The following is a 27942-nucleotide window of genomic DNA, read 5'->3' as shown; positions in this document are numbered from 1 at the left end:
CAATTTATTGTTTTATAAGAGTAGTCAGCAACATTTGTACATAATTCTGAAGCAAAAACTCTAGTCTACAACCTCCAATACCCTAAAGTATTGTAAACACAGGTTTACTATACTTTTTTTGGCCTTATTTCAGTGACTTGAGATTTTTTGTTTTTTCAATAACCACGCATTAATGTTATTCCTTCAAAAACACAAACATGTACATACATGTTCCTCACATATTATTGTAGCCTAGTTTGTGCTGAATACAGTGTAATGACACTTTTTCCATTAATATGTTTATGAACAACTGAAAAAAGCACAAATGTCAGAGCATGTCAAAACTTCTCCAGGCCCCAAATCAGCCTCAGACTCCAGAGGGTTAAAGGAGGAACTGAATGTAAAAGCAAGAGGAATTAAATTTATTCAACAATAACTCCACATCCAAGTGAGAAGGCGGATTCTCCAGAGTTGTCGTAAAAGGAGCACGAATAAATAAATTTTCAAAATGTTCAACAGCTATAGAGTCTAATTTATGAAAAAAGCGAATAGGAACACAAGCCTTGCTTAATTCATGATTGAAGGACAACTCAAAAGTGACTGCTTTATGATCCGAAAAGGCCACATCATCTGTTACAATATTGCAAATTGACAGGGCGAATGATAATACAAGATCTAAAATATGTTGATGTTCGTGAGTAGACCCATGCACATGTTGCAGTAAATTAAAAGAGTCAACCAGATTTCAAAAATCTTTCGCTAAAGTGTCAGATGTGCAAAAGACATGGATGTTGAAATCACCCAGTATTAAAAGTCTATCGTACCTGGGTAAAAGTCCACTCACAAAGTCAGCAAATTGCTGAATAAAGTCTTTATTGAATTTGGGACCAATGTTGAGGAGACTCAACGCTGACATCCGGAACAACAGGTGTGATGCATTGGATTTGAAGTTCTGAAGGATGACAGGAGATGACTCTATGAAAGTCGGGCTGTAAATCCATGCGGCGGCAGCAGGGATGAATTAACTCAAGCGACGACAAATATGATCTCACCCGAACCAGCACTCCACCTCGCTTTCCACGCTTTCTGCGACGCCTCCTCCGGCGCAGAGCACATGACAGCCAGCACAGGTGAGTTGGACATAGCAACGAGACAGGGTGATGATCAACACATGGCCCGCTTAGCTCGGCATTAAGTCGGTCTTCCATACCATTTTTAATGTCCAGAAGCATTTGGCGATCGTAGATCAGACGAGCCGCAGAGTATTGAGCCAAAGAGACTGAAGCAAACACAAATATCAACAATATAAACACAATCAGTCCAGAGAACAGACGGCTTGCCGCAAACACTGGCGCCATCTTGGATTACAGAAATTATCAGATAGTGCTACATTCTTAATCACAATGGATTAAATGTTTAGACCCTTACTGATAATTAAATCTAGAATGTGTCCACGATTGTGTGTGGGTCCATGCACATGTTGAGTCAGATCAAAAGTATTCAAAACTGTTAGAATTTCTTTTGCCATATTGGATTCTGCATTTTCTATGTGGATGTTAAAATCCCCAGTACTAGCAAAACAGTCAAACTCTGAGGAAATTGCTGATAACAGTTCTGTAAAGTCCTCCATAAAGGCTGGAGAGTATTTTGGAGGCCTGTAGATAACTATAAGTAGAATGCGAGGAGCACCTTTTAACACAATACCCAAATATTCAAAAGACAAGTAATCACCAAATGACACTTGCTTGCATTGATAGACATCTTTAAATAGAGCAGCTACACCTCCACCTCTCCTAACAGCTCTGCAGACACTCATAAAAGTAAAGTTAGGAGGGGCTGTTTCATTCAGGATTGTTGAACTGCAACTGTCTTCAAGCCATGTTTCATTTAGAAGAATAAACAGAAGGTCCAGGTGTGTTTGTGCCATTCAGATTGAGTGGATTTGCACACACTGCTGAAGGATGATGGAGACAGAAGTAGATATTGTCCTTTAGCACTCTTGAGCCCAGTTTGTTTGGGTGCAGGCCATCATGAGTGAACAGTTGTCTCTGACTCCAGAACAGATTGAAGTTGTCGATGAAATTCAGTCCTTTTAAGTTGCAGGTTTTTTGCACCTATGTGTTAAGCCCAAGCAACCGTGTAAATCTATTAGTTCCTCTTGCTGGGAGTGGTCCACTGATGAACGACTGAACTTTTAGTCTTTTAAGCATTTCAAAAAGTTAATTGACATCCCTCTTAAGGAGTTCTGACTGCTCCTTCCGAATATCATTCTTCCCCACATGGATGATTAGTCGATTTGCAGCTTTATATTTCATCAGAATGCTCTTAAGTTCCCTGTTTACATCAGAAACTGTTGCTTGTGGAAGACAGCATGTAGTTGTATCCCTACTGCTAATGTTTCTGATAATAGAGTCACCCACTATCAGAGTCCTGGGCTCGGCTGCTCTCTGAGCTGAGTGCCGCTGTCTGCTCGACCATGAGCGGCAGTTAGCATCGGTGTTAGCTGCTGGCTGATTCATGTTTGGGGATTCCTCACCCACATTCATCACGTCTGGAGATTCCTCACCCACATTCATTAACAGTTCAAATCTGTTCTCCAGATGCATTGGCAGTGGTAGGGAACTACTGTTCCCATTCAGTCGGTCACGTTCGACGTACGTCGGACAGACCGACGAATAGGAATCTCGCTAGAGAGGCCAATCTACTTCGAGTGTAACTAAACGAGCCAATGCACATTGGCATGCAATCATATGCATCAGCTGCTCGCCTCGCAGCGCGGGTATATAATGAGCAGCAGGTGCGTTGCATCTTCAGCTTTTCACTTCGGAGCCGAACGGTGTTTGTTCCTGTTTTCTGCAAGCGAGTGTCTGCTAGAAGACGAGTCAAGCTTTTTGGTTGAACTTCTCTTTTTTTCCGAGTGCGGGCAAACAGCACAGCAGCGGGGTCAACGTCCTCTCTTTTTCTGTTTCGTTTGCCGTTTTTGAGCAAAAAGCTGTTTGACAGCGTCAGAAGGCTGTTCTCACGGCCGGTACGGTGCGCTTTTGAGCGCTGAAAAGCCGTTTTTACGGCTGGTAAGAGTGAGCGCCTTCAAAGAGAGAGAAAGCACATGACAGGCTGCACACAATCCCTGTCTGTGTTGCGGTGGCCGTTCCCCTGCGTGCTTCAGCACTTCTAAAAGAGTAAAGTCCCTGAAAGAGCTTACACAAGTAGATTCGCGTCTTTTTAAAGACGACATCCTACTTGTGTTTCTGGATGCGATCGTTCCTGTCCTCACTGACGGCCACGATCACCGTTTCGCATGTCTGGGCGCGTGCTGAAATGATGTTCGTGGGTGTTCATGTTTTCATATGAGAACATGATCACGTCGACACGCCGGTCGTGACTCTTCTTTCTCCGGGAAGCTTGAGTCCCCTCTGTTGTTGGCCAGCTGCCGCTTGTGTGTAAAAGCACAGCCGCGGCTCTGCCCGACACTCTGGGAGACCGCGGAGATCAGCGAGAGCAAACCTCTCGCTCCGCTGCGTGTCGTGTGCCGTCGAGCTGCCGGGCTGCAGCGCGGGTTGTCACGGCAACCCAGCGCTCGCTCGGCGCTCTAGATGCGCGGTTCCCTTGCGTAATCTCCATTGTAGCGCCCTCTCTGGTGCACCAGAAGAGGTCTACTTTGCTGATATGGCTTGGGTGACATGAGGTTGAGGGGTTCCTTCGGGGAACCAACCCCCTAGGGCCCCTCCCTCTCTAGCGCATTGCAAGCTGTGCAGTTTCTGGATTGGATTGCTGGTCCTTTTCATAAGGGAACCTAGCATTTCATTCAGAGCTCCAGCTGAGGGACAAACGTCGATTGCAGCATCGGAGAGAGTGCTGTTATGCTCTGGAAATGAGGGTGACGCTGCCCACTGTAATGGTGTGTGCTTATGCTGACTCAGATTCAGAGTTTACAGCCATGCTTTCCTGGGTCTTCCAGATGTGCATGGAAAACTTGGCAGTATGGGGGTATATTGGTGCCATAAATATGGAATGCCAAAGGTGCCAATCTGCATAAGTTTTTCCTCTCTCACTACCCTCTTGGATGGGGTGGCTGTACACAGACCACACCCACCCTGCATGTGAGGCCAAGGCACTCTTTTTGCATGAGGGTAGTTCTGTGCTGGGGTTGAGCTGCGCTTGTTGACTAACCGTGATCAAAGTCACGGCGCAGGCCCTCAGCCAGACGATGTCCACCTCCGTGGTCCAGAAGTGCCCCCTGGCTTACCTTGTGAGGTGTGAGAGGTTGTCAAGCTAAATGCTTTCTCAATGCTCCCATCTTACGAGGTGGCCTTTCGGTGACACTGTCGAGGACTGAGCCCAGCGGTTCTCCTCAGTTAGTAGCGGATAGGGGAGCTTCCCATGACAAACCATTGAGTTCCTCTTGGGCCGCCCCTCAGTCTGCTCGTCGCCAAGGGTGTCGTCCCCTGCAAGAAACTCCGGCCCAGCAGGCTCTGCTGTATCCATTGCGGGGAGATGACGCCTCCCGTCTCTGCAGCTGTTTAACTGGTTGGTGAGAATCACCCCTGAGACGGGCGACCCAGAGATGGGTGGGGCTGCTCTTCCACCCCTGGAGGAGGGCCAGGTGGTAAATCCTTTATTGGGTTTGTTTCTGTTCCGCCACTGACCCAAGAGGCAGCGGTACCCAAATTTTAAAGAGCAGTTCCTCCATTTCCAGGTCTGAAGAGTGTTTGGAGAGCAGTGGGAGGAGAAAAACCTCACCACTCTCATCCCCCTCTTCTGTCGCCAGCGGACAGCAGCGAGCAGCGGGCAGCCAAAGCCTCGACTGCTCCCTCTGTCCATCCGTGGAGCCAGGTAAGTGTTGCCTAGCACACTGTGACGCCGCTTCGGGCCGCCTCACAAAGAGAGCCCCCCTAGCCGCGTCCCTGTGTTCCACCTCGCTGCCCTGCTGCGGGTACACCGGTGGTCCCTTTGGTCCTGCTTGTACGGTCTCTGCGAGCCGGGTTAGCGCTCCCCAGTCTGTCTCGCTGGCTCCTTCGGACCATCAGGGTCGGCTTTGCGATTCAGTTCGCCCGGCTCCCCCCCCCAAGTTCAGGGACGTCCTCTTCACTACAGTGAAAGATGCCGATGCCCCTGTCCTGCGTGCGGAGATCGCAGTCCTACTGGCGAAGGACGCGATAGAGCCGGTCCCTCCAGCCGATTTGAGGTCGGGGTTCTACAGCCCCAACTTCATTGTACCCAAGAAAAGCGGCGGGTTACGACCGATCTTGGACCTGCGAGTTTTGAATCGGAGCCTTCACAAGCTACCATTCAAAATGCTCACGCAGAAACGCATTTGAGTGCATCCGTCCCCGAGATTGTTTTGCAGCGATTGACCTGAAGGACGCGTACTTCCATGTTTCAATTCTTCCGCGACACAGGCCATTCCTGAGATTCGCGTTCGAAGGTCGAGCATATCAGTACAGAGTCCTACCCTTCGGGCTGGCCCTGTCTCCCCGCGTCTTCACGAAAGTCGTGGAGGGAGCCCTTGTTCCCATGAGAGAACAGGGTGTTCGCATTCTCAACTATCTCGACGACTGGCTCATTCTAGCACAGTCCCGGGATCAGTTGTGCAAACACAGGGATTTGGTGCTCAGACACCTCAGCCAGTTGGGGCTTCAGGTCAACTGGGAAAAGAGCAAACTCGCCCCGGTGCAGAGGATCTCTTTTCTCGGTATGGAGTTGGATTCGGTCGAGCAGATAGCACGCCTCACAGAGGAACGTGCTCGGTCAGTGTTGAACTGCCTGAATACATTCAATGGCAGGACAGCGGTCCCACTGAAGTTCTTTCAGAGGCTCCTGGGGCATATGGCGGCTGCTGCGGCTGTAACACCGCTCGGTCTGCTTCATATGAGACTGCTTCAGCACTGGCTTCACGGCCGAGTCCCGAGATGGGCGTGGCAGCGCGGCACATTCCGGGTGCGAATCACTCAGGAGTGCCGCCGAACCTTCAGTCCGTGGTCGGACCCCTTGTTTCTTCGGGCAGGAGTGCCCCTAGAACAGGTGTCCCGGCATGCTGTGGTGTTCACAAATGCTTCTGCCACCGGCTGGGGTGCCACGTAATATGGGCATGCAGTCTCAGGGGTTTGGACGGGACCCCCTCTGCATTGGCACATCAATTGCCTCGAGTTGCTGGCAGTACGCCTTGCTCTGAGCCGCCTCAAAGGCCTGCTTCAGGGCAAGCATGTACTGGTCCGTATGGACAACACTGCGACCGTTGCGTACATCAACCATCAAGGTGGTCTACGCTCCCGTCGCATGTCACAACTCGCCCGCCATCTCCTCCTGTGGAGTCGGAAGCATCTGAGGTCGCTTCGCGCCATTCATGTCTCCGGTGTGCTCAACCGTGTGGCCGACGAGCTATCACGAGCTGCGCTGCCAGGAGAGTGGCGACTCCACCCCCAGGTGGTTCAGCTGATCTGGAGAGAATTCGGAGAGGCTCAGGTAGACCTGTTTGCCTCACCAGAAACCTCCCACTGCCAGTTGTTTTACTCTCTGACCGAGGGGACACTCGGGACAGATGCACTGGCCCACAGCTGGCCCCGGGGCCTGCGCAAATATGCGTTTCCCCCAGTGAGCCTACTTGCACAGACCCTGTGCAAAGTCAGGGAGGACGAGGAGCAGGTCTTGTTAGTTGCGCCTTACTGGCCCAACCGGACCTGGTTCCCAGAACTCTCACTCCTCGCGACAGCCCCTCCCTGGCCCATCCCTCTGAGGAAAGACCTTCTTTCTCAGAGACGGGGCACTCTTTGGCACCCGTGTCCAGACCTCTGGAAACTCCATGTCTGGTCCCTTGAACGGGATGCGGAGGTTCTAGGTGACTTACCCCCTGAGGTACTTAACACCATCACTTCGGCACGTGCACTGTCTACGAGACGTGCTTACGCCTCCAAAGTGGAACCTGTTCGTCGAGTGGTGCTCTTCTCGCCGGGAAGACCCGCGAAGATGCTCGATCAGAGTCGTGCTTTCCTTCTTGCAGTAGGGTTGGAGCGTAGGCTGTCCCCCCTCCACCCTCAAAGTCCATACTGCTGCTATATCCGCTTACCACGACCACTTAGATGGCAAATCTGTTGGTCAGCACGACCTGGTCATCAGGTTCCTTAGGGGGGCGAGACGGTTAAATCCTTCTCGTCCCCTCTCCATACCCTCTTGGGACCTCACTCTGGTGCTGAGAGCACTTCAGATTGCTCCCTTTGAGCCTTTGCTGTCAGCAGACTTAAAGATTCTGTCTATGAAGACTTTGCTGCTGGTGGCATTGGCCTCCATCAAGAGGGTAGGGGACCTGCAGTCATTTTCGGTCGACGAATCGTGCCTGGAGTTCGGGCCGGGTGATAGCCACGTGGTACTAAGACCCCGGCCTGGCTATGTGCCCAAGGTTCCTACCACTCCCTTCAGGGACCAGGTGGTGAGCCTGCAAGCGCTGCCCTCGGAGGAGGCAGACCCAGCCCTGGCTTTACTCTGTCCAGTCCGCGCTTTGCGACTGTACATAGACAGAACCTAAAGCCTCAGGACCTCAGACCAGCTCTTGTCTGTTATGGAGGCCAGCAGAAGGGAAAGGCTGTCTCCAAGCAGAGGATGGCCCACTGGATAGTGGATGCCATCGCCCTGGCTTACCAAGCTCAGGGTGTGCCCTGCCCGCTCAGGTTGCATGCTCACTCCACGAGAGGTGTCGCATCCTCCTGGGCGCTGGCTCGTGGCGCCTCGCTGACAGACATTTGTAGAGCTGCGGGCTGGGCGACACCTAACACGTTCGCTAGATACTATAGCCTTCGTGTCGAGCCGGTCTCCTCCAATGTTCTCGCCACAGGTCAGAGGCACGGAGAGGCCCCGGCTTAGTGTCGGCTTGCTGCGCTACATGCGCTTCTTTTCTCCAGAGAGTCCCTACAAGGCAGACCCTGTCGAGTCCTCCGATATCCCTTCGGCAGCCGACGTGGCGGAGCGTCTGGCGCCAGGCCTATACTCCGTTGTATCCTTGAGAACCGGGTTGAGGCTGGGTTCCATATGTGTGACCCTACGGGGATCCCATATGGTTGGTTCCACGGTTGCTCCTAAACGAAGCCCGTGTCTTTCCCTCTGGGAGAACCTACCCTTCATCGGGTTGGCGTCACCCCAGCTCTTCCATATGTAGCACAGCCCTACAGGGTTAGTCCATATGTACTTCTCCACATAACTCCATCGGGGAAGGATGTGGCTTCCGCAGCGTTCCTTTCCCAGCGAAGGGTACGCTTTCCCAGCGTTATCCAATAGTCTCACTGAATGGGTTTTGGGGAACAGCAGTGATCGACTCTCTCTGTGTTAGCCCTGTCCCACCATCCTCAGGCAAGGGGGTTCAGGTGGCTTACAGAGCGCTGGAAGGGGGCAGCTCCTGTGGCGCTTTGGTAGGGATTCCTATTCGTCGGTCTGTCCGACGTACGTCGAACGTGACCGACTGAATGGGAACGTCTCGGTTACAAAGGTAACCCTCGTTCCCTGAAGGAGGGAACGGAGACGTACGTCCCGTCGCCACAGTCGCTGTACCCCGCTGATGCTGCCGCCTATCCGGTTCGGCTCCTCAGCGAAAACCTGAAGATGCAACGCACCTGCTGCTCATTATATACCCGCGCTGCGAGGCGAGCAGCTGATGCATATGATTGCATGCCAATGTGCATTGGCTCGTTTAGTTACACTCGAAGTAGATTGGCCTCTCTAGCGAGATTCCTATTCGTTGGTCTGTCCGACGTACGTCTCCGTTCCCTCCTTCAGGGAACGAGGGTTACCTTTGTAACCGAGACGTTTGGGGTAGAGGATCCTACTGAGTAGGGTGACCATATGTGCCATTTTCCCAGGACACGTCCTGTCCAGGATTTCTAAGTTGCATAAAACGTAGTTTTGGTTTTGTTTTCATATTTGCAGAAGGTAGTGACTAAACAATTATTTTACCAATAGCGTGCATTATACATAATTGACCAATCGTGGCTTGCGAGAAGCCTGGATCTACAGAGAACGGTCAAAGCATTGCAAATATTGCATGAAGACTGTCAATAAGAACAGTGGCTTGCACAGAAATCCGTTTAGAAATCGGGGGCACATCAATATGACCACTTTCACGATTAAACTGGCAAGGGCTTAAGCCATTTTAGGCAATTTAGAAATCCTGGACAGGACGCGTCCTAGGAAAATGGCACATATGGTCACCCTAGTCTAGAGTGCCTTTGGGTCTTGCTCCCTGTTTGTGCCATTGATTAGTATGTTGATCTGTACTCAGCATGGTCTGTTTAGGAGCATTAGATTCATGGGACTCACCGGCTGTGTGCTGAGGACGTCCATGACGAAGCTCTGTTGTGTGTTCCTTCTGTTTTGGTAGTCCCACAAGTAATTTTGTTTCAAGAATTGCAATCCTTTGTAGAAGTCTGTGGCAGTTTGTGCATCACATAGATTCTTCAACCAGAATAGGCATATTATTTCTAATCCTTTTGGATGTAGGCACCTGTGTTTTCCCTTCTCCAGAACGTAAGCTGATGGCTGCCGTCAGTGGGAGGCTGGTTGGATAAAAATTACCTTTTTTTGTAGCAATTCTTCCAGTTAAAAAGTTTGTTGGTGCCAAGATTTGTCATTGGAGCACTGTGCTGATTTGCTGTAGTTAAAATTAGGAGATAAAATATAAAAGCAATAGAGCAAAGCGTGGAGCTGTAAGCAAGAGCGTCCGAACAGTAGCAAAGCAGGAAGTTCAAGCAAAAATTGTAGCAAAATGTAGCAAAATGACCATTTAAATGTTTTTCTTAATTGCATTTACACTCACAGTTAAGACACTTGCGATTGCATTTTCATTAAATGTCCCTCAATGAATGTAGCAAAATTCAATATGGATTTGAAAATGCATTTCGAGCGGATCACCCCCTGCCCTGTCAATCACTGCGTCAAGGCGAGGCCAGGTGTTTGGAAACATGGTGGCAGCAGGGCTAAGAAGAGCGAGGCATAAACTGATGGAGCTGAGCAAGAACAGAGAAATGTCAATGTTTCTGAATATTATGCACATCCGTCAGTGATAGAACCAGTACGTTATTAGAAGCATAGATATTTACTGTTAGGACGACTCGTAGAGAACGCGGCTGGCGCTCGTGCACCTTATCGTGAGGTGAGCGCGCTCGCGTGTCTGTAGAAGTGCTGAAACAGATGCATCGAGTGAGCGGTGCTTTACAGGTTCCTTTACTCATAGAAATAATCTTAAACAAGCGGTCCGAGATTACTGCTTGTATACAATCAGTATGGTTGTATGTTTTTATCTTTTTATCTTTCTGATTACTGTTTATGCATCATGTATAGGCCTATTAATTAAACAATGTCTAGTCAATATGCTCATAAGCATTATTTATAATAATAATATTAATAATTTCTGTTCCCAAAAATATCTGTGGTGATTTCTAAGCCCATCTTTCACATGGAAAGCACTGTTGTCTGATGTGAACAGGTGCTGGTGGTGTTTTGGAATATGAATTTGACGTAGCCTCATTGTTTCTACTGAAAAAATGAATTCACTTAAAAAATACAAATAAAGTCACATTTATCTGATTAGTCCACACAACAAGAACATCAATCAACATCAATTTATGTAATATTTAATTTTCTATCCATAAACTTAAAATTGTGACGGGGTGGTAAATGTGACGGGTGGTTCACTGTGACAGGGTGGTATGGACAAAGTGTTTCTCTATATGATCTGCTGATTTTAAACTTTAAAAACTGGGGGAGGGGAGACTTTCAAATCTAGAAAAAACTGAGTGAATGAATCAAACACTGTTGCCAAGTCTGCGGTTTTCCTGTGGAATTGGGCTACTTTTTCACTGTTGCTGCGGGTTGTTTTTTGTCTGCGAGCCCAAATGACATGATATTAAGCCTTTGGAATGCACATTTTACCAAGGTTTTACCCCCCAAAATGTGATTTTTATCCGGGGACATTTTGAGATGAAATTGATATGTGAAAGGGTGGTAAATTTCATCCCAAAATGTCCGCAAATCTTTCATGTGGATAAGTTTCTCACCTAGCATACATGCATTTAATTTGAAATATAATTTTCTTTGTATTAATAATGTAAAAATGATGTCACTTCAGCTTTGTGATATCATTTGAAGGAACAGTGCATTATCTATAGATAAAAGAAGTTAGTGTGATGGGGAAGTAAAAATGTAGTCAAAGACACACATATAATCCTGAAAATAGTATATGTTTGAAAAAAAAATGACATTTTAAATACAAATGTCATGTTAATTAAAGGGGTGGTTCAGTGTTTTTTTCTAGGCTTGATTGTGTTTTTGTTGCGCAGTTTAACATGTCTTAATGCTTCGTTTTTTTTTTAAAAGCTGTATTTTTCATATATTTTACCTTTATTCTACACCTCTGTTTCAACTGTCATTCGAACGGCATGTTTGACTTCCTGCTTCTTTGAAGCCACTCCCTCCAAAATACACAATGTGCTCAGATTGGTTAGCGGGCCCAGGGTATCGTGATTCACTGAAGCGCCCAGAAATGCCACGCCCCTTACCATTTTAGTTGTTACCAGTTACGTGGGCTTCGGTGAAAATGTAAATAATGGCGTCTATATTGCTGTATCAAATTGAGCCGAATCAGACCCAGACGAAGAGGGTCAAGCTCTCTGCAATCGTGGCTTTTAAAGGACGTTTATGAATGGTATTTCATTTAGTATTTGTGTCAAAGTGTTTAGATGCTGTCACTGCTGTTTTTTAGCTTTCGATATACAGTTTTATCCTGATTAAAGCTTTACTGTATTTAAATCCTTAATACAGTCATGTTCACACACAGTACATTATTTACGTGAGTGACAACCACATTTTATAACCGAACTTACATCCGTAAATTTTCAGGACTCAAAATCACATTCTCAGAATATTTGCGCTGTGTGAACAGAAACACACTGAACAACTAGTTGTCTGTCACGTCATACAGTGTGAGAGAGCCAGTGTTTTGTGTGTGTTCTCGCGGTTCAATTAGTTTCTATTGTCAAAGGTGATAATACTTTTTAGTTTAATGGATGTTGCTATCACTAATATTATGTTGGTCACTGTCGTTATGGTTACTAGTAAGAGAATACGGGCTTGACACTCGTTGCACGTTCACACAGTGTTCCAAACACTACTGTAAGTTGTTGTGTAAATTAGACATTTCAAGACTCACACCTGTAAGTAAATGCGGTTGTCAATCCCAAAAACTGACAGTGTCAACGTGGTTGTATAGCGCTTTGGGTGTACAGCAGTAAAGCACTATATAAATGCCTGGGTCATTCATTAATTCATTCATTCATTAGCGATAGTGATAACATTAAAAATGACCATTTATCAGCTGATAATCCTGATATATCCTGCATCCCTAAAACTAATGCTTAGTGTTGATTCAATATTACTCTCAAAGAAAAAAATATACAACAAATACAATAAAATAGCACAATGACAAACTATTAAACATAAAACATTTATCAACAAAACAAATAGGACTGATGACACGGTATACCCATGTAAAAGAGATAAATGAAAGTTATCATGTGACTCCTGTGGCTCAACTTACCTCAGTATCTCCAGTTTACACTTTATATTCTTCAGCCCAGTGCAGAGCAGCTTCACTCCTGAATCCTGTAGATTATTATTGTTCATGTTCAGCTCTTTCAGATTGGTATCTGATCCAAGGACTGCAGCCAGAGCTGAACAGCTTTTGTCTGTTAAGTTACAATCATTTAACCTGCAAGAGAAATAAGTCACAACACAGAATGGAACACATACTATACATCTTTCTACAAACAAATATATATAAATATATTTTCCTTTTTTTATTACATAAACAGTTTTTTTATTTAGTTTTTACTGATTATTTATAGTGGTCAACCGATGGCAGATGGCCATGTCTTAGAGAGCAGAGTGGCCAATGGGTTAACTTTTCATTAATATAAAGATAGTAAAAACACATCCATAACAATGGCTGGAATTAAATTTATTCTTATTTTATTTAATATTTTAACAAATAATTTCAAAATTATTTGAAAAAACTTGATAAAAAAAAAATATTTGTAGACAGACCATCTTAAAATGTGTACATAAAAATGATACAACAGGCTTTTGCATTACATTATGTTTTGTCCCCCACAATTAAAAGTACAGAACTATTCACAAATCTAAGCATTTAAAATATTAAATCATTGGGGGATACAGGGTGACAACTGATAATATATGTACTTTATTTAGACTGTTTGAGCATCTGAATAAAATGTATGATTTTTTTCCCCTCAAGTATGAGCTAATACAATGATGAGATGATCAGATGAGAGCAAAACATGACAAAATATATTGAATGACTTACAGAGCTCTTCTGGAGGTTTTGATGACTGCTGATAATCTAATGAGACACTCGTCTGATTTCTTGAATTTCTGAAGCTCAAACTCCTCCAGCTCTTCCTCTGATGTCAACAACACAAAGGCCAAAGCAGACCACTGGGCAGGTGAAAGGTCACCAGATGAGAGACTTCCTTTGCTAAGCTGGGTCTGGATCTCCTTCACCAGAGTTTGGTCGTTCAGTTCATTCAGACAGTAGAACAAATTGATGGATCTCTCTGCAGGCAGATTATCTTCTAATTTCTGCTTGATGTACTGCCCTATTCCCTTGTTGATCTGGTCATTGTCATCTTGCTGTGTCAACAGACCCCGTAAGAGTCGTCGATTGGACTGGAGTGTCAGACCGAGGAGGAAGCGAAGGAAAAGGTCCAGGTGTCCACTGTCACTCTTGAGCGCCTTGTCCACTGCAGTCTTGAGGAAATCAATCTTCTTGTTGATGTCTCGAAACAGATGTGCAAAACGTGAATCTTTATTTTTGGTTTCCTGTTCTGTAAACTCATGAACAAACACACTTTTCTTGTTGATGTCTAGAAACAGATGTGCATAAAGGGCTGCAATAAACTCTTGAATGCTCAAGTGAATAAAGCAGTACATGGTACCAAGAGTGATCCCTGTTTCCTCCTTAAAGATCTGGGTACACATGCCTGAGTACACTGATGCCTTATAGACGTCAATACCACATGCTTCCAGGTCTGTGTCATAGAAGATCACATTGTTTCTTTCCAGTTGATGAAATGCCAGTTTTCCCAGTGAAAGGATGGCATCTTTATCCCAGGAAACATCTGCTGCGTATTCTTCATCATACTTTCGGCGGCTCTGCTGGATCTGAAAGCGGAGAAAGTGTGTGTACATTTGTGTCAGAGTCTTGGGAGCGTCTTCAGTGTTTGATTCCTGCTCTGTTTTAGAGATCTCATCAGCCTGATTGATTTTCACATCATTATTTCTTTTCTCCTCCAGAATGTTCTGGAGAACAGTGGCTGAAATCCAGCAGAAGACTGGGATGTGGCACATGATAAAGAGACTCTTTGATTTTTTAACATGATCAATGATTGTGTTGGCCTGACTCTGATTCTTGAACCTTTTTTTGAAGTACTCTTCCTTTTGTGCATCATTGAATCCTCGTATCTCTGTCAGCCGGTCGATACAGTCAGGAGGAATCTTACTGGCAGCTGCTGGTCTGGTGGTGATCCAGATGAGAGCAGAAGGAAGCAGATTTCCCTTCATGAGGTTCGTTAGGAGAACATCCAGAGAGGCTGGTGACGATACATCACACCACGTCTCATTACAATCAAACTTCAGAGGAAGGCGACATTCGTCCAATCCATCAAGGATGAACAGGACTTTGAAATTATTCCTTCTTGTAAGGTTCAGTACTTTTGTCTCTGGGAAAAAGTGAGTTATAAGGTCCATCAAACTTAGTTTTTCTTTCTCCTTTAAGTTCATCTCTCTGAATGGAAGAGGAAATAGGAAGCTGATATCTTGATTTTCTTTTCCTTCAGCCCAGTCCAGAACAAACTTTTGCACAGAGACTGATTTTCCGATGCCAGCGACTCCTTTTGTCAGTACAGTTCGGATCTCCTTGTCTTGTTCAGGAGATTCAAACAAATTTCTGCATTCAACCTGTATCTCTTGAGATTCATGACGCCTGGAAGCAACTTCAATCTGTCTGACCTCATGTTCAGTATTGACCTGTTCACTGCCACCCTGAGTGATATAGAGATCTGTGTAGATGTTATTCAGAAGTGTGGAGTCACCTTGCTTCGCAATTCCTTCAAGCACACATTGATACTTCTTCTTTAGACCACATTTGAGCTGATGAAAGAAGAGCAGCTCATCTAAACACAGGAATAGAAAATAGATAGTTTTAGTCTTAATTTCCTCTCCTACATTTATAAGTGTCAATCAGACAGATGATCATGAGTCTCTGACCTTCTAGAGCATCAGCAGCTTCATCTTGCTTCATCTCTCTCAGGTAATGTAGTGTGAGATCAAGAGCTGCTGCTTTGGTACTGCATTTATTCTCATTAAAGTCCTTCACAAAGTATTGTGTGTTCTCATTTTGTAATATTTTCTTAAACTTTTCCAGCTCTTTCTTCAGAAATGTGATTATTTTGATCTCAAGATCCTGCAAACAAAAGTAAGAAAAAGGACAGAATAACACAGTTTAAACCAAAATGTATATCTGCAGTTGGTCAACATGATTTATTCAATAATTATAATATCTGTAAAAAAAAAAATAGATAAATAAATAAAAAAACTTACATGCTAACCAGCTGTTATTTTTAACAAATAGAAAAAAATGTGCTTAAAAGTAAAAATAAGTGATCAAGAGGAATCAAATCAAATTTTGGTTCAATAACATATTTGTTTGTTATAAATATTAAAAATTTATGAAAATGTGTTTTCCTACCTGGAAGATCCGCAGGAGATTGTCTTTGAAATGCTTGTGTTTCCTGTGAGTCTGAACATCTGAGTCTAATGTCTCATACTGAAGCCTGTAATCAAATAAATCAAATAAAATCCAGTCAAAATATTACAGAAAGAAAATAAAAAATTAGCTGTGAATACTGATAAATATTTGATCTAAAATGTTTCATGATGGTATTCACTGATACAACTTCTTAACACAGTCAGTGTAAACATTAGAAATATGAAATACCTTTTATCAGATGATGGTTTTCTCTCACTGAAGTTTGGATCTATACCTTTTGAACAGTCACTCTTCAGAGACTCAGAGCTGGACACATGTGAGTCTGATCTTTCACTAATGACAAACACACAAACACACTTTACTACAGGAGATACTTTAGTCTCATTTGAAAAGAATTAATGTTGCAAATAGTAATTAAATGCAGTATAGCTGTGCATTTGTCCATTTATGACTTTGGTTGGATGGATGGATATATGCATGTTTAGTTGCATGATCTATTTTCCTTAATTCATTTACGCCTCCTTGTGTCTGTATGTGTAATTGTGTTACTGGAATGAGCTCCATAAGGTTCCCATGATTTGAGTTTTATTGTGAATTATTGTTTTATTCAGTCAGATTCAATCACATACACCACTGAGGACAAATAATGAAACACTATAATGTAAACACACAAAATACCTTTTAGCAGATGATGTTTTTTCCCCACTGAAGTTTGGATATATACCTTTTGATCGGTCACTCTTCAGAGACACAGAGCTGGACACATGCGAGTCTGATCTTACTCTAATGACACAAAAAACAGAGAGAGAAACACTTTTTTACTTCACTTAGTAAAGGAGGATAAACTGTGTCTGAAACACATCTGTGTCTTTATCTCTATACAAACTCCAGTAGAGTTTAAAGTGAAAACAGACGCAGTGTTACCTGTGTTTCTCTGAGAGATTCATCTTAGAGAGAGAGTCCTTTCCTTGCTCAGATAAACTGACACTGAACACAGATCAATCAATCAATCACTCAACCTGGAAATGACACGATTTCACAGAGGTGAAGAATTACTGAAGAACAGAATGAGTTACCAACAACAGCAACAACAATCAATAAAATAAAGTGAGTTACAAATATATTGAACATGTAAAATAACTGAATGATCTTAATAATTTCAGATTAATGAGTTTAACTGATTCATGGACTAAATATGAATTCATTTGGGAACAGAAATTTACATTGTGCTGGAAAACTGAACACAATTTATTATATTATCTATTGCAGTTTAATATCATTTTACAATCATATTTACCCAATCTTTATTAATTGTTGAATCATTTATTTCAAGATATTAAGTTGTTATAATGACATAATATCTTGTTATTTCAACATAATAAGTCGTTATAACTACATAATATCTCGTTATTTCAACATAAGTCGTTATAACGACATAATAAGTCATTATTTCAACATAATAACTCTTCATAATCTATCAAGTATGATAAAGAATGTGCACTTTTCAACGTCTCCAGTGGCGCAACGCTAAAGTATTGGACCGGCAGTCTAGCTTTTACTGCGATCGCCGCGGTTTCGAATCAACCTTTTGCCGAGTTTGTTTCACATCACATATCAAAAAAGGCATTTATTTTCAATAAAAATTAAAACAATGTTATAAAAGTGAAAATAACCTGCCTATCGAGTGTTTAATAACATTAAAAGTATTTATTGGGCAGGGTTAGCAGCATGTTCGATATTACCCACTAGAGAGCAGAATAAGACAGGGAATCAATTAAAGAATGCAATAGTAATGTTGAACTACTGTTACAATTTGGTGCTCCAAAATCCCAGAGGTTTATCATGGGAATTTGCGTTCATCCCAGGCTAACCTTTATTGATGTTAAATTTATTAGACCATAGTAAATAAAACAATTTACAGTGCAAATGTCAGGACTGTCAAACTTACAGCCCGGTGTCCAATCTGATTTGAACTATAATAAAACATGGAGATGCACTAGTCCAGGGGCCAAAAACGTTTTTAAGCGTTTTTTTTTTTTTTTATTATTATTATTATTATTCTGGGCTTGCAAACAAACTACTTTGTAATATTTTCCCAAAATTTCATCTGTGTATGGACACAAAGAGAACAGACCCGCCAGCAGAGGAACTACTGTACCATGCACAAGCTCACTGTTCGTGAAAAAAAGGGAGAGTAATATAAATATTACAGTGGGATTGATATGAATATATCTCAGAAGGCAACTGTTTTAAGAAAAGTGTTGATGACTTTTCCTCTTATCTCCATATAAAGTAGTAATATTCATTCAGTCCGTCTGCTGATTTTGTTTTGTTATGTAGCATAATTTCACAAAGCTAAAGTCAGACCAGACCTAGTTTTTGCTGTTAATCTTGAAATTATTCAGTAATTTAAATTAAAAACAACTGCTCATGCTCATGTGCATAACATCTTTGTTGGGATTATGATAAAAATGCCTCTAATATCCAACTGCCAGTGTTTGCCTCTAATATCAAAGAGATATTTTTTTAAGGCCAGTTTGGCCTGTGAAAAAATAAACAACAAATAAATTTGCTTTAAAAAAAATTGCAACCAGTATCAGAATCAGACATTTTGCTTCTTATAAAAATTGAAATTGGCCATGATAAATCAAAATAGATGCTAATGATAAATATTAAATAAAAAATTATTTTAAAAATCGAATAGTCTTTTCACTGTAAAAACAAAAAAACAAAAAAACAATGCAGTTTTCTTGCAAATTAATTCGTTATTCATATGTTTAATATTAATGCAAATATCAGCACACTAAGGTTATTATAAGAAGAAGGTAATTTGGCCCGCATATGGTTAATTTCTTTCCAGTCCGTCACTCAAACTAAAATGAGTTTGACACCCCTACAGATGCTATTTACACTAAGTGAAAATACTGATACATCCTATTTACACTAAATGACAATAGCAGCATTTTCACAATATGCTATTTATACTAGGTGAAAATAGTGATATATTCTATTGACACCATGTAAAAGTAGCCTATCAGTTCTTTGCAAGAAGTGTAAATAGTATTTAGATGTTGTAGGCCAGTATTGGCAGATACTATTTGTACCTCAGTATTTTTGTACAGGATGCAATAATATCATATAGAGTGATTATATTTATTAAAATTATTAAATGGATGCTGCATTATTGGGAGAATAAAACCCCTCCACTTTCCACCAACCCTAATAATATTAAAAGTGTTCATTGAGTAAACACTTGTTCACATTTTATTTCCACTTTTTGAACATTATTTTCATTTTATTGAAAATGTATATGATGAGAAAATAGGAGTGAGCTCTATTATTGGGTGAGCTCGGCAAAATGCTGATTCGACCCCGCAGCGATCACTGTAAAAGCCAAAATCTGAAACCCTACATGTTATTGTTACACCACTGAATATATCGAATTACAACTGTCCCTTTTTAAACTTGAGTGGCCCAACCAGACATTGGAGCTATACTGTAAAGAGTGTTTGTCAACAAGGGACGCTATTTGCACTTACTGTAAATAGACACTCCGTGTCCTATTATTTCAATATATTAGCACCTATTTTGATTTTTATATCTTTAGAAAATATTACAAAGCAGTTTGTTTGCAAGCCCAGAATAATAATTGAAAAAAAACCCAGCTTGAAAACGTTTTTGGCCCCTGGACTAGTGCATCTCTATGTTTTATTATAGTTCAAATCAGATTGGACACCGGGCTGTAAGTGTCATGATCACCAGTGAGAGTGCCCTATCAGCCACTAGAGGGCACTCCATCCCGGACTCTTATTTCCACCCATTACATACACTACATAACACACTGCCTGGACTCGTCAACACTTCATTGCACCCAGCTGGATTGTATTATGTTATTAGTGTCTGTCCATTTATACTGAGTTGTTTCTGTCTTTGGTTGTGGTTCGTTGTTTAATGTTACGCACACTTCTGTTCCTTGTGTTTTCTTGTTTTTTGCTTGTGCTTGTGCTGTTTGGACTGCCTTGACTGCCTTTCTGGATTCTGACCTTTGCCTGTTTTTGGAATATGACCTTGGATTACCCAATAAACAACCACTGCAATTGGATCCTATCTTCTTGTTTTTGTGTGCACCGTGACAGAACGAACCACCACAATGCAAGGATCCAGCAGCGAGGGAGTCTGGTCCCCGGCCAAGGCACAGGGAGCTCGGGGCAGTCCCCAGGATTTGGCAGCGCTGCGGCAGAAGGGTATGAGGATACAGCCATTTATCCAGAAGTTCTGGTCATGGGCAGAGAAGTTTAGCCTCCCTGATGCGGTCCTCAAGGAGACTTGCAACAGCTGTCTGAATGACCCTCTACCGCAGTGGGAGATGGAGCTGGTGGGGATGATGAATTTTTGGAACTTTGCCAATTACCTATACCTACGTAAGAATAAGCCGATTCAGAGACCTCCTGTTCCCGCTCCAGCCCGTGTGTCTGCTCCAGAACCCTCTCCACCCTGTGTGTCCACTCCAAGATCCGCTCCAGCCAGTGAGCCCGCTCCAGTCAGTGAGTCTATTCCAGAGCCCACTCCAGTCAGGGAGTCCGCTCCATCCAGTGAGTCTACTCCAGAGCCCGCTCCAGCCAGTGAGTCCACTCCAGAGCCCGCTCCAGCCAGTGAGTCCGCTCCAGCCAGTGAGTCCACGCCAGTCCTGCATGCTTTCCCTGTCAGTCTTGTGATGCACTCAGGGCAGCCCGAGCCCACTGCCATCCCAGAGCATCCTGAGCCCGCTGCCGTCACCGAGCTGGCCGCTCTCCCTGATATGGCCACGGAGCACCCTTGGTCTGCCCTGCCGCCACCGTCCAAGCCTTCTGCCTTGCCGCCTCTGCCCAGGCTACCTGAACCGTTGAGACCCGCCTGGTCTGTTCCTCCAGCACCGCCCTGGCACTCAGCCAGGAATCCAGACCTGCCAGTGCCCGCCTGGTCAGTTCCTCCATCGCCACCCTGGCACTCAGCCAGGACTCCAGAACCGCTGGAACCAGCCTGGTCAGTTCCTCCAGCACCGCCCTGGCTATCAGTTGGGCACCCTGGATCTGGCCCGCCATCCCTCCCCCAGATCCTCCTCCTGTCCACCTCCCTCCTGAGTTTTTGTGTTTTTGTTTTGTTTGGTGAAGCGTCTGGTAACCGCTCCTTTGACAAGGGGTAATGTCATGATCACCAGTGAGAGTGCCCTATTAGCCACTAGAGGGCACTCCATCCCGGACTCTTATTTCCACCCATTACATACACTACATAACACACTGCCTGGACTCGTCATCACTTCATTGCACCCAGCTGGATTGTATTATGTTATTAGTGTCTGTCTATTTATACTGAGTTGTTTCTGTCTTTGGTTGTGGTTCGTTGTTTAATGTTACGCACACTTCTGTTCCTTGTGTTTTCTTGTTTTTTGCTTGTGCTTGTGCTGTTTGGACTGCCTTTCTGGATTCTGACCTTTGCCTGTTTTTGGAATACGACTTTGGATTACCCAATAAACAACTGCTGCAATTGGATCCTATCTTCTTGTTTTTGTGTGCACCGTGACAGTAAGATTGACACACCTGACATTTGCACTGTAAATTGTTTTATTTACTATGGTCTAATAAATTTAACCTCAATAAAGGTTAGCCTGGGATGAACGCAAATTCCCATGATAAACCTCTGGGATTTTGGAGCACCAAATTGTAACAGTAGTTCAACATTACTATTGCAGTCTTTAATTGATTCCCTGTCTTATTCTGCCCTCTAGTGGGTAATATCGATAGGCAGGTTATTTTCACTTTTATAACATTGTTTTTATTTTTATTGAAAATAAATGCCTTTTTTGATATGTGTTGTGAAACGAACTCGGCAAAAGGCGGATTCGAAACCACGGCGATCGCAGTAAAAGCTAGACTGGCGGTCCAATACTTTAGCGTTGCGCCACTGGAGACGATGTTAAATGCATATATCATACTTGATAGATTATGAAGAGTTATTGTGTTGAAATAACGACTTATGTCATTATAACGACTTATTATGTTGAAATAACGAGATATTATGTCGTTATAACGACTTATTGTGTTGAAATAACAAGATATTATGTCATTATAACGACTTAATATCTTGAAATAACAAGATATTATGTTGTTATAACGACTTATTATGTTGAAATAACGAGATATTATGTCGTTATAACAACTTATTATCTTGAAATAATGAGATAACTTTTCGTTTTTTTCCCCCCTCCCCACCAAGTTTTTTTTTTTTTTTCACCATGCGGTTCAGGGCTTCCGTAATGACCAAAGAAGGCTGTGAAAATAAATCTGCATTGTTAATGTTATGTTTTAACTGACAAAACATATACAAAGCTCTTGGGTTAAACCATGTTCAAATAACACAACCAACATTCAGGGATACTATTCTTCTTCTGAATTTATTTCTTTAAGGAACACAACTCACAATTACAAGTAGCAGTGCCACCCGCAGGCACAATGGGGAATAACGATATTACATACATAACATTTCCTCCCCTCTTAATCAAGAAACAAAAGAAAACACTGCATTTTGAGCTACTCAAAAATTATGCCCTTTTTTTTTTTAATACTAGAGGTAGAGGGTAGACTGCCTCTTGCCTCAAGCCAGTTCGGGGATTATTCTGCCCCTTGTCAGAACAGGCTCACTACCATAACTAATTACATTTCAACCCAGCAAGAGTTTCTCATGGCCTTAGACGGTTGGGTGGTTAAATCACTCTGGCTGGATAACGTCTGACCTGCACTGATGGAATGTCGAATTTGCCATGGTTTATCTGAGTGTCACTGTTAACATCCTGTTCCCTGGTTGGTGGTGCTGAAGAAGTGTCATTTACAGACGTCTGTACAGGAACAGATACATCACTGATGTTAGGTGGTTGTGTCACCTGAGTTTCAGCTGTTTGATTTGGAATGGACAAGAGTTGATCAGCATGGCGTCGCCATTCCGAAGAAGCTCCTACATCCACAGTGTAAGATACTGGACCACTTTGAGCCGTCACCACACCTGATGTCCATCTTTCTCTCCCTCTGTAATCACGAGCCAGCACCACATCACCGACTCCAAACTGTCTGGGCTTCGAACGACCAGCACGGCGGAGGACCTGGGAGGTCTGTGAGAGTCGCACGGCAGCTGACACACTGGGTTTCAAGGCATCCAGACGTGTGCGCAGTTGTCGTGCCAAAAACAACAAGGAAGGGGCCTCTTTAGTCGTCGGATGTGGAGTGTTGCGATACGTCAACAAGAATGTTTCCAGCCGTCTCTGAAGAGTAGAAGAGCCCTTAGACGTCTTCAGTGCTTGTTTTAGCAACTGAACAAACCTTTCAGCCTGCCCATTGGTTGCTGGATGATATGGGGCTGAACGGATATGCCTCACATGGAAAGTTACAAACTCCTGAGAGATAAATTGTGGTCCATTATCACTCACCAGGACGTCAGGCAGTCCATTATGGCTGAAAAGGTTCCTCAAAACTTCAATTGTTCTCCCTGCTGTTGTTGATGTCATCAACTGCACCTCAGGCCACTTCGAATGTGCGTCAACCACGACTAGGTACATGTGACCCTCACATGGGCCAGCAAAATCTACATGAATACGCTCCCATGGTCTGCTTGGCCACTCCCATGGGTGGAGGGGTGCTTGGGATGGCATTTTCTGCATTTGCTGGCATGACTGACATATTTGCGCACACAGTTCGATGTCCGCATCAATACCAGGCCACCACACATAACTGCGAGCAATGGTTTCTCCATCTGCTTGAGGTAAAATAGCTCTCCTGCATCCATTTTCTCACAGTGCTCTACTTGTAACGGCAGACGGGAAAGACCATCAGCATTTTTTTTGTACTCTATTGTATAGTTATGCGCAGACAAAAGTAATGCCCACCTTTGCATTCGCGCTGCCGCCGTAGACGTAATTCCTTTTTGCGGCCCAAAGATCGTAGTAAGGGGGCGGTGATCTGTGAACAGCGTGAATTTCCATCTGTAGAGATATTGATGGAATTTTCTGACCCCAAACACTATGGACAGAGCCTCGCGCTCAATCTGTGCATAATTCTGTTCTGCCTTGGTAAGTGTGCGGGACACGAATGCTATTGGCTTTTCTTCACCGCTGGGTAGCATGTGGGAAATGACGGCACCAATGCCATAAGGTGATGCGTCACATGCAAGCCGAATGGCATTCTGAGGGTCATAGTGTGTCAAGACATTTTGTGACACCAATTGTTCTTTTGCCTTTTTGAATGCAGCATTGTACTTCACAGACCACTGCCAGCGTTTCCCTTTACACAGCAGGGCGTTCAGAGGATTCGCTATGTTTGCCAGATTGGGTATGAATCTCCCGTAATAGTTTAACAGGCCTAGAAATGATCTCAGCTGTGTAATGTTCAATGGAATTGGCGCATTGACAATTGCCTGTACTTTTCGAGGTGATTTGTGCAAACCTTCTGAATCAATTATGTGACCCAGGTATTCCAGTGAGTCCTTGAAAAAGTCACATTTCCCTTTTTCAGCATGCAAGCCAAACTGTTCCAGTCGTCCAAGGACTGCATCCAGGTTTTCCAGGTGTTCAGCTTCAGTCCACCCGGTAACCAGAATGTCATCCAGGTAACAATGGACATTAGGCAGACCCTGTAATATTTGGTCCATGGCTCTCTGGAATATAGCTGGCGCCAAAGCGATCCCAAACAGAAGGCGATTGTACTGGAACAGTCCTTTCTGTGTAGAAATTGTGAGGAACTTCCCTGGACTCCTCCTCGACTCTCATTTGAAGGTAAGCATGTGACAAGTCCAATTTGCTGAAACATTGTCCTCCCGCTAATGAAGCGAACAGGTCCTCAATGCGCGGTAACGGATAGTGTTCAATGTGTAAGACAGGGTTTATCGTTACCTTAAAGTCACCACAAATGCGCAGGTCTCCGTTTTTCTTTACAACAGGGACTATTGGAGTAGCCCATTCACTATGCTCTACCGGTGACAATACTCCAATTTGACTGCTTTTATTTCTTTCCAGTTCAGTTTGATCTGACGCAACCATTCTCTGCAATAGAGTGGCAGATAGTCTCCCTGCACGACATACAGTGGAAGAATAGCTGTCTGATTGCCCAACAGGTTACTCAATATTCGATCATAAGCCTCTGTTGAAATAAATGACACTGCTGCGCCCGTGTCCAGTTCCATTTCCAGTGGTGTACCTTCAATTTCTGGCTTCACGGTGATACTGGACTTTTCTCCTGGCTGCGACAGTTTATACAGAGCTAAATCAGAATCTGTGTCATCATCATTGGACACTGCATCAGCATCAAGGTGGTGTACATTTCCTTTTTTTATGTAGCCTTTCTGCTTAAATACTTTCATTGGCCATGTAGCTTTTGCTGTTTTTCCACTCTTTGTTTTTCTGTCATCGTAAATGTTACTTTTCCCCAAATTCACAGTGTTCTGATAATCCTCTAAGCACTGAAACATACTGTGTCACCGACTCGCTCTCCTCTTGATTCCGCCGATGGAAACGAAAACGCTCCGCGATGTCCAGGGGCTTCGGAGAGAAATGCTGCTGTAGTGTGTCTGTAATCTGCTTGAAACTTTTCTCTCCCGGTTTGTCTGGCTCGATAAGACTTTTGAGTAGTCCATATGTTTTTCCTCCGATCACACTGAGTAGCACAGGCACTTTCTTTTCGGCCTCAATATTATTAGCTTCTATGAAGTGTTCAAATTGTTCGATGTATGTGGTCCACGGTTCAACGCTTTCATCAAAGGCTTCCATGTGGCCAATGGTAGCAGCCATTCTAGCTAATCTAAACACTTAAGCTACGCAGAGAAAAGAAAATTTTCAGTAACGTAACGCCTAACTACGATTCACAGTAGTTAGTAGCTTCGTGGTAATTTTAATCCACCTCGTCGCCAATTATGTTATGTTTTAACTGACAAAACATAACAAGCTCTTGGGTTAAACCACGTTCAAATAACACAACCAACATTCAGGGATACTATTCTTCTTCTGAATTTATTTCTTTAAGGAACACAACTCACAATTACAAGTAGCAGTGCCACCCGCAGGCACAATGGGGAATAACGATATTACATACATAATACTTTTGTTTTTTTATTTAAAAAATCTACAAGAATCCAACCTTTCATTGGAGAATAATAATTTTAAACGGGGGGAAAATCTCATTATGAGAGAAATGTTTTTCTCTAATACACACTGCTCACAATTAATCATACCCTTTTATTCAATACTTTTTGCAACCTCCTTTTGCCAAGATAACAGCTCTGAGTCTTCTTCTATAATACCTGATGAGTTTGGAGAACACCTGACCAGAGATCAGAGACCATTCCTTCATACAGAATCTCTCCAGATCCTTCAGATTCACAGCTCCATGCTGGTGCTTCTTCTCTTCAGTTCACTCCACTCATTTTCTTTAGGGTTCAGGTCAGGGAACTGGGATGGCCATGGCAGAAGCTTGGTTTTGTATTCAGTGACCCATTTATGTGCTGGTTTTGATGTTTGTTTTGGATTATTGTCCTGATGGAAGATCCAGCCACGGTCCATTATAAGAGTTCTAGCAGAAGCAGTCAGGTTTTGATTTTTTATCTGTTGGTATTTGATAGAATCCATGATACCATGAATCTTAATAAGATGTGCAGGACCTCCAGCAGAAAAATAAGCCCACAACATTAAAGATTCAGCAGTATATTTCATTGTACACATGGGGTACTTTTTATCCATGTGTGCACCAAACCAATCTTGAGTGTTTGCTGCCAAAAAAACATTTTTTTTTTTTTTTGCTTCATCTGACCATAGAACATTTGAAAAGTAACTGACACTACTGGAACTTCAAATGGGATGGGTTATATAGTCAGATGAAACAAAAAAAAATTTCTGCTGGAGGTCCTGCACATCTTATTAAGATACATGGTATCATGGATACTATCAAATACCAACAGATAAAAAATCAAAACCTGACTGTCCCTGTTAGAAGTCATTTAATGGGTCGTGATTGGATCTTCCATCAGACAATGATCCAAAACAAACATCAAAATCAACACAAAAATGGGTCCCTAAGTACAAAATGAAGCTTCTGCCATGGCCGTCCCAGTCCCCTGACCTGAACCCTAAAGAAAATGAGTGGAGTGAACTGAAGAGAAGAAGCACCAACATGGAACTGGGAATCTGAAGGATCTGGAGAGATTCTGTATGAAGGAATGGTCTCTGATCTCTGGTCAGGTGTTCTCCAAACTCATCAGGCATTATAGGTGAAGACTCAGAGCTGTTATCTTGGGAAAAGGAGTTTGCAAAAAGTACTGAATAAAAGGGTATGATTAATTGTGAGCAGTGTGTATTAAAAAAACATTTATTTCATAATGAGATTTTCCCCTCATTTAAAATTATTACTCTCCAATGAAAGGTTGGATTTTTGTAGATTTTTAAAATAAAAGATCAAAAGTATTAACAATGCAGATTTATTTTCACAGCCTTCTTTGGTCATATTTACCAAGAGTATGAATAATTTTGAGCACGACTGTATGCTCCTTTACTGTAAATGTCTGTATCAAAAATACTTTCGATTTCGCATCACAAAAACAGCCTAAAATGGAAGGAAAAACAGAAAAAACTTTCATAAACTTGCTCTTTTTTCGTTATACTCTTGCAGTTATCCCTAAAAAGGGCACGAACATAGTTATTTAAGAGCAATAAGTTATTAATTGCTTTTCCCCATCTTATTAAGACTCAAATAATTTATGTAAAAATAATTGCTTTTTTTTTTCGAATTTAATGTTTGTATAAGTTTTATACATCATATATTAATGTTAATGTTAATAGTAATGGTAATTATGAATCATTTATTAATTTTAATATTTTTATTATTGATTTTAATGTTTAATATATATTATACATTAATTATTATACATTATGAATATTAATTCATGTTAATATTAATGTGAAGTTTTAAACATCATTTATTTATTAATTTTATAAAATTTTTGTTGGGTTGTAATGATTTATATTATACGTTTATTGTTCTACATTATTAAAGTTAATATTAATCTTAATAGTAATGGTAATTAATATAGATCATTTATTTTACTTTTATTAAATTTAAATGTTTGATTTT

The 27942-nt window shown here is 42.8% G+C and overlaps 1 protein-coding gene across 1 annotated transcript in view; it reads right to left on the bottom strand.

Annotated features, from left to right (window-relative positions):
- Positions 1–27942, bottom strand: part of LOC137002331 (NLR family CARD domain-containing protein 3-like) — a 105336-nt gene that overhangs the window by 75403 nt on the left and 1991 nt on the right. The window contains exons 2-10 of the mRNA XM_067361882.1: positions 16727–16821; positions 16481–16585; positions 16031–16135; positions 15782–15866; positions 15301–15496; positions 14305–15206; positions 13884–14262; positions 13340–13838; positions 12554–12724 (exon numbers count right to left, since the gene is read on the bottom strand). Of these exons, the coding sequence (XP_067217983.1) occupies positions 12554–12724; positions 13340–13838; positions 13884–14262; positions 14305–15206; positions 15301–15496; positions 15782–15866; positions 16031–16135; positions 16481–16585; positions 16727–16749 (2465 nt within the window). The 5' untranslated portion in view covers positions 16750–16821. The remainder of the gene's footprint in view (positions 1–12553; positions 12725–13339; positions 13839–13883; positions 14263–14304; positions 15207–15300; positions 15497–15781; positions 15867–16030; positions 16136–16480; positions 16586–16726; positions 16822–27942) is intronic.

This window comes from Chanodichthys erythropterus, chromosome 16 (assembly GCF_024489055.1).
Source record: "Chanodichthys erythropterus isolate Z2021 chromosome 16, ASM2448905v1, whole genome shotgun sequence".
Lineage (NCBI taxonomy): Eukaryota > Metazoa > Chordata > Actinopteri > Cypriniformes > Xenocyprididae > Chanodichthys > Chanodichthys erythropterus.
Note: the sequence above shows the minus strand (reverse complement) of the source record. Positions and strands in the feature narration are given on the sequence as shown.